The sequence below is a fragment of the Neoarius graeffei genome, chromosome 20 (genome assembly GCF_027579695.1).
Source record: "Neoarius graeffei isolate fNeoGra1 chromosome 20, fNeoGra1.pri, whole genome shotgun sequence".
Lineage (NCBI taxonomy): Eukaryota > Metazoa > Chordata > Actinopteri > Siluriformes > Ariidae > Neoarius > Neoarius graeffei.
In genome coordinates this window covers 7,159,024-7,175,247 of record NC_083588.1, presented here as the reverse complement: position 1 = coordinate 7,175,247, position 16,224 = coordinate 7,159,024, and the positions used below count along the sequence as shown (strand labels likewise).

Below are 16,224 nucleotides of genomic sequence, written 5' to 3'. Positions count from 1 at the left end.
CAGCTTCATTTTTCTAAACTGTTTCATTGGCAATCATATTTCCTTCAGTTTCTGTTCTGTAAATGGAGTAAAAGTGTTTTGTTCTCTGATTTATTCTTTTATGAAGTGAAACTGTCTTGTGCATTTTTACAAAGGCTTTTTCATGTCACTGAGCAAACGAAGAGAATAAAAAACACTCTTTACATAAGAGGCAAAACACGGCAAGTCAATGATCTAATAATGGATGCAAACATTGCACTTCTTCCTGTGCAGGTGTGTTTCACTCCATCTCAGAGATACAGATGATTTTCACTTCTTCATTTGGAAGATTGTGCCGTTTATCTTTGGCCTGCTTGTTGTCTCACTGCTACTTCCATCCACTGGTTGCTGTGCTCGCTGAAGCCTGTCCTGCTCTCCTTCCTCTAACCACACCACAAAACACCACACACTGTCAAACACACACACAAAGAATTATACTGATGTTGTTCTTTAAATTAATCATGCAAAAAACTAAGAGGAGAGAGAGATCAAACACATACAGAGTGATTACTGTGATAAATCCGACACTTCATACTAAACACAGAGTTATTTGTCATTAGTTGTTCCATTGAGTTGTGTTTTTAAAAACTCCCACACACAACCAAATAAACACAGAATGAGTCAAAAGAAAAAGGGAAAAAAACACTTATGAACTAATCCTCACTTCCAATCTCACAAACTCGTCTCGCTTGCTCTGTCGATGAGATTTATTATGATCAGTCATGCAGATGAAATAAACACTGGTCGAACTTTTAACTCTGGTGATGAGGTTGTTTGGCTTTGCTGTAACTTTGGGGGCAGAAAATTAAAAGAAAGGATGTTGCGAATTTCCAAGAACAAAAAAAAATACCAAGTTTTGATTTTGTTATTTTGCAATGTCAGATTATTGAAGTGAAAATGAAATATTTTTGATTTAACAGAAACAGACAGTAAATCTGCTGATATTCATTCGCTAATGAGGCTCTGGCACGTTGTGCTCAATATGTTTTTCTCGCTCGTCTCTCACCAAACCCAGGATCTGATGGGCCAGGAGTTTTAAAAAGTGCTGAAAAATATAATATAGCTTTCAATTATTTATCCGTAGAACAAACAGAAGTGCCATCTTCTCTGATTTGTGCCAGGTGCTTTTCAAACAGAGTTCCTTGTGGTGTATGGGATGCAGTCATATTTCTAATGACATCATCATCATGAAGTTTATTGTCCAATGTCACAGTTTGAGTTCCTGATGAAGTGTTGTTGTGCCAGTGTTTTAACACACAACAAAAGAAGAAACTTTGAGGAAGTTTGACTCATCACTAAATATATCAATAATATAAACGTCATGCACTTGAATTGCTTGTATCTCGCTGTTTATAGCTCAGCCTGTGACTGAGCCCAACATCACCATCAGCATCACGACAGCAGACGACATCGTTCATCTGCTTTGTTGGTTGGATGGTTTTCGTCCAAATAAAGTGAATGTTGAGTGGTACAAGGGTGAGGAGCTGCTCCGAGAGAAATCGACCCTGAAAGTATTCGAAGCTTCCAGCAAAGGAGAAAAGATGTTTGCTGCACTCTGTGAACTCAGCATTAATACAGAGCAATGGAACGAAGGGACAGAGTTTACCTGTCAGGCCACACACAATTCCAAGACCTTCAAACAAACATGGAGCAAGTGTAAAGGTCAGTTCCGCAGAAGGAAAATGCAAAAATAAAAATCTTCCATGATGTTCAAGTTGAAGTGAACAATCTTGCGCTGATATACTGTATTGCAGCTCATCCGACATCCAAACCGCTGATACGTCTGGAGAAACCTCGTCTCGTGTCAGTATTGACAGATTCAGAAGTAACAGTCTCCTGTGTTGTTGAGACTATGTTCAACATCCAAGTGTCATGGCTTGTAGATGGAAAGAAAAAGAAGAACAAGACGAGCACAAAAGAGACGAGACTGGGCAAGACGGTCAGCAATCTGACCATCTCTACAGCAGACTGGAAAACCATGCAGAAAATCACATGCATCGCTAAACATCCATGTTTCAACAAAGTAGAGGAGACGATCGATACTACAGGTAAGGATATAATGGATATAATTTAAACTTGTATTTCTAATCTATATGTTCATTTATATTGCAAGAAGCAAGATACAAAAGGCCACACTTTACAACTTGATGTGTGACGGGATTGTTCAGGTTGCCTCACATACAGTACATTAGTGATTTAAAGAGTAGATACATGAATTTAGATACATGGAGATCATCCTCAACTGGTTCCACTTTGGAAAAGTCACTTAAAATATTTTAATTTCATCGAAAATGTGAAAGGACAAACTTTTCCCTGATGTTCCTCAGAACCTGTGCAGAGAACTCCAACAGTGGTGATCAGGAGGATCCTTACAGACGGAGAGAAGGGAGACAGCGCGGTGCTGGTGTGTGCCGCAAGAGATCTGCCCTCTGGTGAGCTCGCCATCACCCTCCAGGCCAACGAAGCCAAGCTCTCTGATGCTCAGTATGTGGACCTGCCCAAAGGCCAGGACACTCTGACTGCACGTTTCACTGTTTCCAAAATGACACAATCCAAAGACCAACGTTACACCTGTCAGATTCAGCAAAGCAGTACCAATAAGTGGGAGTCCAATTCTACAGGAAACATTTTTGGTGAGAAATATTTCAACCTCAATGTCTTTACTGTTTGAATATAGGTAATATTTACAGGAACAAATCAGTGGAGCCAGAAATGAAATCCTTCCAGTTTGTGCTCAAATGTTTGATCCTCTCTCCAGGTGACCCTTCAGTGGAACTTTCAGTTGTTTCCACTGTGGATAAATCTGCATTGAAGACACAAAAACTTCTTTGCTCTGGAACTGGACTTAACCCAAAGATCAAGTGGCTCCCCAAATCTGTGTTGAATGATCTCCGTGAAGTAACGGTGCAAGCAGACGGGCGTGTGAAGGTGTCCAGCGAGATATCGCTTCCACAGCAGGAGTGGAATAATGGAGGGGAATTTACGTGTGAGGTCAGCGATCAGGATCACAAACCTGTTCAGAAGAGCACCAGTGTCTGTGCAGGTATTCAAATAAAGGACCACGTGTCCAAAAAGTTCATGATGTTGATACCAAATGTAGATCTTGCCGACTTCCATCTCTGGACTAATGTCATATCTTTATCTCCAGTGACTCCAGCTTCTGCTCTGATGGCACAGGTTTACCTGTTGGGTCCTTCCATAAGTGATACGAGAGCCAAGAATTTGGTCCCCGTCACCTGTCTGCTGTTGGGCTGCAGGCTCAAGGACTTCTCCATTATTTGGAAAGTAGGAAAGGACAATTACTCTCAGAATGCGATCACACAAACTCCTAAAGAGCACAGCAATGGAACACAGAGTGTCCAAAGTATTCTCAATGTTCCGGCTGCAGAGTGGGAAAAAGACACAACTGTTTCCTGTGAGGTGAAACATCTCTGTTCCAAGAACGCACAGCAACACGACATCTCAAAAACCAGAGGCAAGTGCTCACAAACGCTGACCTTTAAGGAACCATTTTATTGAGTTTTCTGTGAAAAGAGAAGAAAACCATTTCTATGCTTGACTCAGTTTCTGAAATTCGTTATTTTAATGAATATGAACAGCCATAAATATGATTTAGTACATTTCACATTGCATTCATTTATCACACACACCTGCCATCAGACTTCCAAAGCATGTTGAGGGCTTCGGTGCCGCTTTTTCCAAAAATATAACACTTGGAGGCATGCTCTGATAGGAAAATCATAAAAGCATGTCTCAAATTGTCATGTTTATTCTTCTTTTATCACAGCAATTTGCCAACAATGATAATTTATTCATTAAAAAAACTACCGTGATACATTTTTATCCATTTGTAGTGATATGAAATAGTGTGGAATGGCTGCATAACAGGTTAGTTCTCACCCACAGCTATAAACAGTCGTATTCTCACTTTCTCCTGAAGTTGCAGCTTTTTACTGAAAACATTTGAAACACAGTATAACATCCATCCTTCAACTTAAAGCAACAGCTTTACCTCTGGCTGTTCCAAAGCACTGACACTGGAGACTCCTTCCATGAGTCGAGTGTTTATTTTAATTGGCTTCATTTTTCTAAACAGTTTCATTGACAATTGTATTTCCTTCAGTTTCTGTTCTGTAAATGGAGTAAAAGTGTTTTGTTCTCATCTCATTATCTCTAGCTGCTTTATACTGTTCTAAAGGGTCGCAGGCAAGCTGGAGCCTATCCCAGCTGACTACGGGCGAGAGGCGGGGTACACCCTGGACAAGTCGCCAGGTCATCACAGGGCTAACAAATAGACACAGACAACCATTCACACTCACTTTCACACCTACTGTCAATTTATGCTGCTTTTCCACTACAAACGCGGCTGAGTTGGGCTGAGCCGTGCCGTGCTGAGTTGGGCTGAGTCGAGCTGAGTGGGGCTGTTGGAGTTGCATTTCGACTACAACCGCGCTGAACCGTGCTGGCTGGAAGTGGGTGGACACATTGGGTGGAGTTAGCGAAAGTGGGTGGACGTCACGTGATGTCGTTAGGCGGCGCAAACAGTGACATCGGTGATCTTTTAAGCGGTAGTCTCACGACCCGGATAGTAAACAATAAACATGGAGGACATGGAGTCATTAGTGTTGCTGGTCTTGGTGCTGTGGCTTGTTGTCACCGACAACGCCAACAGATACTGGCAAGAGCGTATAGATGAGGCGAGGCGCATCAGGCTTCAGAAATTCTCGTAATTCGTAATTCTTCTTCTTCCGGGTTTACGGTGTTTACAGATCCCAGCGTGCTCGCGGGGCGTGTGTGGGCATGTGAGGACACTCCTCCTCACCAATCAGTGTACAGGGGAGTGTCTGCTCACGCCCCTAGCCCCACTCAGCTCGGTTTGGCTCGCTTCAGCCCTACTCCTAAACGGTGCGAGTTTTGGGTGCTAAGCAGGGCTGAAGCGAGCTGAGTCGTGCTGCTCTGAGATAGTCGAAACGCGAGCCGTGTCGGGCTGAAGTGAGCTGAAGTGAGCTGAAAAAGGGCCATTAGAGTCACCAGTTAGCCTAATCTGCATGTCTTTGAAATGTGGGGGAAACCGGAGCACCCGCAGGAAACCCACACGGACAGAACATGCAAACTCCACACAGAAAGGCCCTCGCCGGCCACGGGGCTCGAACCCGGACCTACTTGCTGTGAGGCAACAGCGCTAACCACTACACCACCGTACTGCCCAAGTGCTTGTTCTCTGATTTATTATTTTATGATGCAAAACTTTCTTGTGCATTTTTACAAAGGATTTTTCATGTCACTGAGCAAACAAAGAAAATAAAAAACACTCTTTAGATAAGAGGCAAAACAGGGCATGTAAATGGTTGAATAATTGATGCAAACGTTGCACTTCTTCCTGTGCAGGTGTGTTTCACTCCATCTCAGAGATACAGATGATTTCACTTCTTCATTCGGAAGATTGTGCCGTTTCACTTTGGCCTGCTTGTTGCCTCACTGCTGCTTCCATCCACTGGGTGCTGTGCTTGCTGAAACCTGTCCTGCTCTCCTTCCTCTAACCACACCACAAAACACCACACACTGTCAAACACACACACAAAGAATTATACTGATGTTGTTCTTTAAATTAATCATGCAAAAAACTAAGAGGAGAGCGAGATCAAACACACACAGAGTGATTACTGTGATAAATCCGACACTTTATTCTAAACACAGAGTTATTTGTCATTAGTTGTTCCATTGAGTTCTGTTTTTGAAAACTCCCACACACAACCAAATAAACACAGATATATAATGAGTCAAAAGAAAAAGGAAAAAAAAAACTTGTTTATGAACTAGTCCTCGCTTCCAGTCTCGCTTGCTCTGTCGATGAGATTTATTATGATCAGTCATGCAGATGAAATAAACACTGGTCGAACTTTTAACTCTGGTGATGAGGTTGTTTGGCTTTGCTGTAACTTTGGGGGCAGAAAATTAAAAGAAAAGATGTTGTGAATTTCCCAGAACAAAAAAATTACCAAGTTTTGATTTTGTTATTTTGCAATGTCAGATTATTGAAGTGAAAATGAAATATTTTTGATTGAACAGAAATGGATAGTAAATCTGCTGATATTCATTCGCTAATGAGGCTCTGGCACGTTGTGCTCAGTATGTTTTTCTCGCTCGTCTCTCACCAAACTCATGATCTGATGGGCCAGGAGTTTTAAAAAGTGCTGAAAAATATATATAATATAGCTTTCAATTATTTATCCACAGAACAAACAGAAATGCCATCTTCTCTGATTTGTGCCAGGTGTGTTTCAAACAGAGTTCCTTGTGGTGTATGGGATGCAGTCATATTTCTTATGACATCATCATTATGCTTATTATCCAATATTTTTTTTCACCTTTTTTACTCTTCTGCTCTTCTTACGAAGACATAGTGTGTTTTACTTATATCACGTGGATATTTTTAACTTTAACATGTGACCAGGAGCCAGTTTTCTCGCTTATTCGAGAGAGGAGCTGCTGGCCCTGAAAAAAATGGGACAAGCCGGAATACGACACCCCATCCCAGCAGAGCTCAGGAGGAAACCCCGGGGCTGCAAAGCTGGAGCTAAGCAAAAGGTTAGGCTAGCGGACAATCAGTGGTGCTACAAACCATCCATTCCCTCCGTTATCATGGGGAATGTGAACTCGCTGCCGAATAAGGTCGATGAGCTATCCGCACTGAACAACCAGCATATTTATCGGGAGAGCAGCTTATTTATCTTTACGGAGACATGGCTAACACACCTTGTACGGGATGCTAATATGGACCTGCGGGGATTCACTGCTGTGAGAGCCGACAGAGACACGAAAGCATGCGGGAAAGGCAAAGGTGGGGGACTCATCATTTATGTGAACAACCGCTGGTGTAACCCGGGACATATCTCTGTAAAGACAGTTTTATGTTGCCTGGACTTGGAGCTGCTAGCTGTTAGCCTGCAGCCATATTATCTGCCAAGGGAGTTCAGTCACATGATCACCATCGGTGTTTATATCCCTCCGAGGGCTGATGCAGCCACTGCATGCGAGAGGATTCACTCTGTCACAGCAAGGCGGCAGACACAGCACCCTGAGGCATTTATGATCATTTCTGGGGACTTTAATCACGCTACTTTGGACTCTACTTTGGCTGCTTTTTACCAGGTTATGGACTGTCCAACAAGGAACAATAGGACACTTGACTTGCTGTATGCTAATGTGAGGGATGCATACAGAGTCACACCCCTCCCCCCACTAGGGAAGTCTGACCACAACCTGGTTCGTCTACAGCCAAAGTACACCCCCCTGGTTCAAAGGCAGTCTGCAACAACTAGCTCCATCAGGAGGTGATCCCCTGAAATGGAAGATGCCCTCAGAGACTTCTATGACATCACGGACTGGGATGTGCTGCTTTGCCCACACTGTGAGGACATAGAGGGGCTGACACGCTGTCTGACAGATTATCTCAACTTCTGTGCAGACGTGTTTTCCCCCACTAAGGCCAAGTTTACATTAGACCGTATCTGTCTCATTTTCTTCGCGGATGCACTGTCCGTTTACATTAAACCGCCTGGAAACGCCGGGAAACGGGAATCCGCCAGGGTCCACGTATTCAATCCAGATCGTGTCAGCTCCGGTGCTGTGTAAACATTGAGAATACGCGGATACGCTGTGCTGAGCTCTAGCTGGCGTCATCATTGGACAACGTCACTGTGACATCCACCTTCCTGATTCGCTGGCGTTGGTCATGTGACGCGACTGCTGAAAAATGGCGCGGACTTCCGCCTTGTATCACCTTTCATTAAAGAGTATAAAAGTATGAAAATACTGCAAATACTGATGCAAATACTGCCCATTGTGTAGTTATGATTGTCTTTAGGCTTGCCATCCTTCCACTTGCAAGTGGTAAGTGATATGCGCTGGGATCACACACACAGTGGCTCAGTCCCGAATCACAGCTTGTGCACTACACTCGCGCGCTCTGTGAGCTGCGCAAGGCCGGAGTGCGCACCCTCCAGAGGGCACTCACTGTTCAGGGCGGAGTGATTTGGAGCGCAGGGTGCCTGCGGAGCTGAGCGTATCCGTGTATTGGTGTTGCTGTGTGCACGCAAATCGTGTATTGGTGTTGCTGTGTGCACACTAATCGTTTTAAAAATGTTAATCTGATGATCCGCTGATACGGTCTAATGTAAACATGGGCCAAGACTGTACCGTGTTACCCTAATAACAAGCCATGGGTAACACAGGAAGTCAAAGCTGTCCTCAACAGGAAGAAGGCTGCCTTCAGGAGCAGGGACAGGGAGGCGATGAAAGCAGCACAGCAGGAGGTGAAACACTGGGTGAGGGAAGCTAAGGACAGCTACAGGAGAAAGGTGGAGCAGAAACTGAAGGAGAACAGCATGAGGGAGGTTTGGGAAGGTGTGAAAACCATCACAGGCCACAATACAAAGACCAGAGTCGTTGAGGGGACAGTGGAGAGGGTGAATGAGTTGAATGACTTCTTCAATTGGTTCAACCAGCCCAAGTCCCCCCCACCCTCCCCCCCACTGCAGCCATCTCTCCTTCTTCCCTCAACACACCTCCCCCCAGTCATCACAGCAGCCCCCTCCTCCCACTCCTCCCCCACCCCAACACAGACTCCTCCATGCATTACTGCAGACCAGGTCAGAGGTCAACTAAGGAAGCTTCACCCCAGGAAAGCAGCAGGCCTGGATAAGGTGTCCCCCCGACTACTGAAGACCTGTGCTGCTGAACTGGGTGAACCACTCCAACACATCTTCAACCTCAGCCTGCAGCTGGGGAGAGTGCCCACCCTCTGGAAGACATCATGCATCATTCCAGTTCCCAAAAAGAGTCGGCCCAGTGAGCTGAACGACTTCCGACCTGTGGTACTCACCTCACATCTGATGAAGACATGGGAGCAGCTCTTCCTCAGCCTCCTCAGACCCCAGGAACAACATGCCCAGGACTGTTTGTAGTTTGCATACCGGGCAGGTGTTGGCGTGGAAGACACCATCCTCTACCTGCTACACCAAGCCCATTCGCATCTGGATAAGGGAAATGGCACAGTGAGAATCCTCTTCTTGGACTTCTCAAGTGCCTTCAACACCATTCAGCCTCTTTTGCTTCAGGACAAACTTAACAGGATGCGAGTGGACCCCTGCCTGGTCACCTGGATCTCCAGCTACCTCACCGACAGGCCGCAGTACGTCAGGCTGAAGGACATCACGTCTGACACTGTGATTAGCAGCACTGGAGCACCCCAGGGCACGGTGCTGGCCCCTCTTCTCTTCACCCTGTACACCATGGACTTCTGCTACAACTCGGAGCTGTGTCACATTCAGAAGTTCACCGATGATAAAGCCATCATTGGGTGTATCAGTGATGACAGGAAGGAGGAGTATAGAAACCTGGTGAGGGACTTTGCTGTGTGGTGCAACAGGAACCATCTGCAGCTCAACACCTCGAAGACCAAGGAGCTGGTCATTGACTTTGGGAGGTCCAGACCAAGGTCACGACCAGTTCTGATCGAGGGAGTCAAGGTGGAGGCTGTGGATTCCTACAAGTACCTCGGGCTGTCGCTGGACAGCAAGCTGGACTGGACTTGCAACACCAATCACTTATACAGGAATGGACAGAGCAGGCTATACTTCCTTAGGAGGCTGCGGTCCTTTAACATCTGCAGGAAACTCCTGTGGATGTTCTATCAGTTTGTGGTCACCAGTGTCCTGTTTTACACAGTGGTGTGCTGGGGGGCAGCACATCCAAGAAGGACACATCCAGGCTGGACAAACTGATCAGGCGGGCCAGCTCTGTGGTCGGCATGAAGCTGGACTCTCTGGTGACGGTGGCAGAGAAGAGGACTATGGACAAACTATTGAACATCATGGATGATGCCAGTCACCCTCTGCACACCATCATCAGCAACCAGAGGAGCCTGTTCAGTGACAGAATGCTCCTTCCCAAGTACAGGACAAACAGACTTAAAAACTCTTTTGTCCCTCATGCCATCAGACTGTACAACTCCTCTCTGGGGGGGGGAGGAAGGGTAACAGGAGGACAGAGGATGGGAAGGAGCAGTAGCCTAACCTAACAATAAGCAATACTGGACAATGTGCAATATAATGTGCAATATAAAGTGCAATATCTCTCCTGCTGGGTGGCACAGTGGTGTAGTGGTTAGCGCTGTCACCTCACAGCAAGAAGGTCCGGGTTCAAGCCCCGTGGCCAGCGAGGGCCTTTCTGTGCGGAGTTTGCATGTTCTCCCCGTGTCCGCATGGGTTTCCTCCAGGTGCTCCGGTTTCCCCCACAGCTCAAAGACATGCAGGTTAGGTTAACTGGTGACTCTAAATTGACCGTAGGTGTGAGTGTGAATGGTTGTCTGTGTCTTTGTGTCAGCCCTCTGATGACCTGGCAACTTGTCCAGGGTGTACCCCACCTTTCGCCTTTAGTCAGCTGGGATAGGCTCCAGCTTGCCTGCGACCCTGTAGAACAGGATAAAGCGGCTAGAGATAATGAGATGAGATGAGATCTAGAAGGTTTTTTTTTTCCATTTTCTATTCTCTGTTTATCCTGTAATGATGCTGCTGGAATCTTAATTTCCCTGAGGAAACCATACCAAAGGGATCAATAAAGTTCTATCAAATCTAATCTAATTACACTTTGACTTCCTGAAAAAAATTGTTGTGCTAGTGTTTTAATACACAACGAAAGATGAAGAAACTTTGAGGAAGTTTGACTCATCACTAAATATATCAATAATATAAACGTCATGCACTTGAATTGCTTGTATCTCGCTGTTTATAGCTCAGCCTGTGACTGAGCCCAACATCACCATCAGCATCATGACAGCAGACAACATCGTTCATCTGCTTTGTTGGTTGGATGGTTTTCGTCCGAAAGAAGTGAAAGTCGAGTGGTACAAGGGTGAGGAGCTACTCCAAGAGAAATCGACCCTGAAAGTATTTGAAGCTTCCAGCAAAGGAGAAAAGATGTTTGCTGCACTCCGTGAACTCAGCATTAATACAGGGCAATGGAACGAAGGGACAGAGTTCACCTGTCAGGCCACACACAATTCCAAGACCTTCAAACAAACATGGAGCAAATGTAAAGGTCAGTTCCACAGAAGAAAAATGCAAAATAAAAATGCAAAATAAAAATCTTCCATGATTTCAAAATTGAAGTGAACAATCTTGTGCTGATATATTGCAGCTCATCCGACATCCAAACCGCTGATACGTCTGGAGAAACCTCGTCTCGTGTCAGTATTGACAGATTCAGTAATAACAGTCTCCTGTGTTGTTGAGACTATGTTCAACACCCAAGTGTCATGGCTCGTAGACGGAAAGGAAAAGAAGGACACGACGAGCACAGAAGCGACGAGACTGGGCAAGATGGTCAGCAATCTGACCATCTCTACAGCAGACTGGAAAACCGTGCAGAAAATCACATGCATCGCTAAGCATCCATGTTTCAACAAAGTAGAGGAGACGATCGATACTACAGGTAAGGATATAATGGATATAATTTAAACTTGTATTTCTAATCTATATGTTCATTTATATTGCAAGAAGCAAGATACAAAAGGCCACACTTTACAACTTGATGTGTGACTGGATTGTCCAGGTTGCCTCACATACAGTCCATTAGTGATTAAAAGAGTAGATACATGAATTTAGGTACATGGGGATCATCCTCAACTGGTTCCACTTTGGAAAAGTCACTTAAAATATTTTAATTTCATCGAAAATGTGAAAGGACAAACCTTTCCCTGATGTTCCTCAGAACCTGTGCAGAAAACTCCGACAGTGGTGATCAGGAGGATTCTTACAGACGGAGAGAAGGGAGACAGCGCGGTGCTGGTGTGTGCCGCAAGAGATCTGCCCTCTGGTGAGCTCGCCGTCACCCTCCAGGCCAACGAAGCCAAGCTCTCTGATACTCAGTATGTGGACCTGCCCAAAGGCCAGGACACTCTGACTGCACGTTTCACTGTTTCCAAAACGACACGATCCAAAGACCAACGTTACACCTGTCAGATTCAGCAAAGCAGTACCAATAAGTGGGAGTCCAATTCTACAGGAAACATTTTTGGTGAGAAATATTTCAACCTCAATGTCTTTACTGTTTGAATATCGGTAATATTTACAGGAACAAATCAGTGGAGCCAGAAATGAAATCCTTCCAGTTTGTGCTCAAATGTTTGAGCTTCTCCTCTCTCCAGGTGACCCTTCAGTGGAACTTTCAGTTGTTTCCACTGTGGATAAATCTGCATCGAAGACACAAAAACTTCTTTGCTCTGGAACTGGACTTAACCCAAAGATCAATTGGCTCCCCAAATCTGTGCTGAATGATCTCCGTGAAGTAACGGTGCAAGCAGACGGGCGTGTGAAAGTGTCCAGCGAGATATCGCTTCCACAGCAGGAGTGGAATAATGGAGGGGAATTTACATGTGAGGTCAGCGATCAGGATCACAAACCTGTTCAGAAGAGTACCAGTGTCTGTGCAGGTATTCGAATAAAGGACCACGTGTACAAAAAGTTCATGATGTTGATCCCAAATGTAGATCTTGTCGACGTCCGTCTGTAGACTAATATCATGTCTTTATCTCCAGTGACTCCAGCTTCTGCTCCGATGGCACAGGTTTACCTGTTGGGTCCCTCCATCAGTGATATGAGAACCAAGGATTTGGTCCCCGTCACCTGTCTGCTGTTGGGCCGCAGGCTCAAGGACTTCTCCATTATTTGGAAAGTAGGAAAGGACAATTACTCTCAGAATGCGACCACACAAACTCCTAAAGAGCACAGCAATGGAACACAGAGCATCCAAAGTGTTCTCAATGTTCTGGCTGCAGAGTGGGAAAAAGACACAACTGTTTCCTGTGAGGTGAAACATCTCTGTTCCAAGAACGCACAGCAACACATCATCTCAAAAACCAGAGGTAAGTGCTGACAAACACTGACCTTTAAGGAACCATTTTGTTGAGTTTTCTGTGAAAAGAGAAGAAAACCATTTCTGTGCTTGATTCAGTTTCTGAAATTAATTATTTTTATGAATGTGAACAGCCATAAATATGATTTAGTCCATATCACATTGCATTCATTTATCACACACACCTGACATCAGACTCCCAAAGCATGTTGAGGGCTTCGATGCCGCTTTTTCCAAAAATATAACACTTGGAGGCATGCTCTGATAGGAAAATCATAAAAGCATGTCTCAAAGTCTCATGTTTATTCTTCTTTTATTACAGCAATTTGCCAACAATGACAATTTATTCATTAAAAAAAAAACTACCGTGATACTTTTTTTATCCATTTGTAGTGAAATTAAATATTGTGGAATGGCTGCATAACAGGTTAGTTCTCACCCACAGCCAGGGTGCGATTTGTCAAAAAACCAGAAGGGGGGAGTTTTTTTTTTTTTTAATCATGAAACGTCACAAAATTAAGGTAACAATAGGCTAACAGCTCAGTAACATCCGATGATATCAAATGAATAACACTAAATGAAAACGAACACTAAACCAGAGATAGTAAATTCATCTTCCTACCTCTCTGACTAAATACACGAACACTAACACACAACAAAGTTCGCATTGCTTGTCGAGTTGCTGTGATGTTTCTCTCCCTCCGGATTAAATGGACAGTGACTCGAAAATCACTAAAATACATGAATACTAAATGAACAGTTTGCTCTGATGGCACAGTTCACATTGTGCGCAGCTTTCTAATTTAAACTGTTTTTTTCTCATCCTTATACTTCCTGTTTCATGGACTGTAACGGATTTGCTTATTTAGTAATTTTAATACAGAATTTACTTTGAAATTATAATCAGACACTCCAACGCCCCCCCTAAAAAAAATAATTGGCCGTGAAAAAGGCGGCATCCGCCAAAAGGCGCGCTGTTTGCATCCCTGCATAGAACGCAAAGATATTGTTATTATCTACAATGTATCTATTTGCTGGGGACGTTCATGAACATGAAAGCTGCCACTTCGGGTCATTTTGAAAGTGAGTGCAATGTAGACCATAGAAAACTGTGTCACAACATGCCTGTCATGTCAACTTTTTTTTTGGCTTGTTTGTTTTATTGACGGGGTTGTCCCCGAGGATTTTTTTTCAGCAGAGATAAAAACCAGAGGGGGGGATGATCCCCCCCCAGCAAATCGCACCCAGCCCACAGCTATAAATAGTTGTATTCTCACTTTCTCTTGAAGTTGCAGCTTTTTACTGAAAAGTTCTGAAACACAGTCTAACATCCATCCTTCAACTTAAAGCAACAGCTTTACCTCTGGCTGTTCCAAAGCACTGACACTGGTGTCTCCTTCCATGAACAGGAAGCTTGACTATTTCAGTTTTGTGAAGCATTTTCTCCAAGTCCCTGTGAATTAGCTGGTCAGTAACGTGTCATGTCCTGTCTCTGGTGGAAGCGGCTCGTTTCATTGATTTGCTGTTTTCTTTGTTGACTTATTTGCGTGTTTCTTGCAGCCTCTGTGAACGAACATCCTCCCTCTATGGAGCTGCTGCAGGGTCGAGATGAGCTGGTGTGTCTGGTGTACGGTTTCAGCCCGTCAGCCATTAATATCACCTGGCTCCTGAACAGTGTGAGCGTACAGCGTGAGGACAACACCAGCAGCTCTGCCAAAGGGCCTGATGGGAAATTCAGCATTAAAAGCCACCTGAATGTCCAGGCCGCTGAATGGGCACCTGGAGCCACGTACACATGCCATGTCAAGCACGTCACTGGCACCATCAATCGCAGCATCTCCAAAACAGGTGATTTATTTATTAATTTCTGGAATCTATTAGCGTAGTCCTGGGATCGATCCTGTATCATAAACAGTTCTGTTGAAGAATTCTAGCATCTTTGGTGTTTACTCAGATATCTATGAGTCAAATTTCAAATGACTCAACACCTCCTGACCAATCCGAATCAGTATAAATACATTTACTTCATCTGAGAGCAAAAGCACAAACTCTGCCCTTAATTTCATGAAGTTGAGACATGAAGCAGCTCTTTACTTCTCGGTTCTCCTTCAGTGACAAAATAACTCCACATCCTTTCTTCTTCCAGAATTTATTGAAGAGACGATATACTTTGATGAGAACAAGTCTGAAACTAGCACACTGGATCAGGCTGAGGAAACCTGGAACATGGCCTGTGCCTTCATCATCCTCTTTGTCATCTCTCTCGTCTATGGATGTTCAATGACTCTGGTCAAAGTGAAGACGGCATGATCAGCTCTTTCGGGCGTCTTTTAGACTCGCGTTTAATCCTTACATTATGTCATGCTTTATTGCTGTATTGTTGTACTTGTGTGAATCTTTTTAATCTCTAAGTTGATAGATGCAAGTGAGTAAAAGGAAAATAAAGAAGGAAAAAAATGAACTTGTTGTTTGATCATGGAAATTGGAGCTTTTTTCAGCTGTTTTTATTTTTTACCTCTGAGTCTTGAAAGACATATATTCAAATCCTTTCCTTAATTTGAATTACATTTGTATTCGTGTGTTTTTTTCGTTTGTTTTGTTGATTGTTAAATCTTTTGTTCACGGCAGTGCCAGTGGAGTTTTGCTGATTAATTATTCACTCTTTCACCAGAAGATGGAGACATGTCTCAAACTTTCAAATAAAAAAAAAAAAAAAAAAAAAAAAATATATATATATATATATATATATATATATATATATATATATATATATATATAATAAATGATTGAATCAAATGAAATTCAGACGCACATGTACATCCCTGAGAATAAGACATGCAAAATTCTTTTTCACTTCCAACAACTCCATGTGTCTCACTTCCCAGGAAGATATTTAACGTTCATTTTGTTCAGACTTTTGAAACTCAAAATAAAAGATCATGACAGTGTGTTATTAATCGCCTGAGATGATCAGTAATAGTCAATGACTCTACGACTGCTAGTCTGACAAAATATCAACATGAAAATGACATTAACATTAACACGCAGACAATTTTCTCCAGTCCAGAGCTGACAGCACACACACACTTACTTCATATTGTGAAGTACACTTGGCCGTTTGTACATCACCTGCCTCTCACATGATGAGTGAAATATTACACTTTTTGTTGACTAAACTTCACACTGTACAGTTTGAAGGAACCACATGTGGATCACCGAAAGCAGAGTTTCTCCAGCGTTTACAGAGTGAAAGACTTTCCATGGAGTCGAGATCAATTCCAAGTTTAACCT

At 43.7% G+C, this 16,224-nt stretch overlaps 1 protein-coding gene across 1 annotated transcript; it reads left to right on the top strand.

The window, feature by feature from the left end:
• The first annotated feature begins 1,472 nt into the window (after positions 1-1,472).
• LOC132869389 (uncharacterized) lies at positions 1,473-15,394 on the top strand. The gene is made up of 12 exons (XM_060902725.1): positions 1,473-1,680; positions 1,773-2,066; positions 2,346-2,651; positions 2,777-3,061; positions 3,167-3,493; positions 10,813-11,118; positions 11,218-11,511; positions 11,791-12,096; positions 12,227-12,511; positions 12,617-12,943; positions 14,494-14,781; positions 15,080-15,394. The coding sequence occupies exons 1-12, from the start codon at positions 1,560-1,562 to the stop codon at positions 15,241-15,243; spliced, it is 3,303 nt and encodes a 1,100-aa protein (XP_060758708.1). The 5' UTR covers positions 1,473-1,559; the 3' UTR covers positions 15,244-15,394.
• Positions 15,395-16,224: the final 830 nt, after the last annotated feature.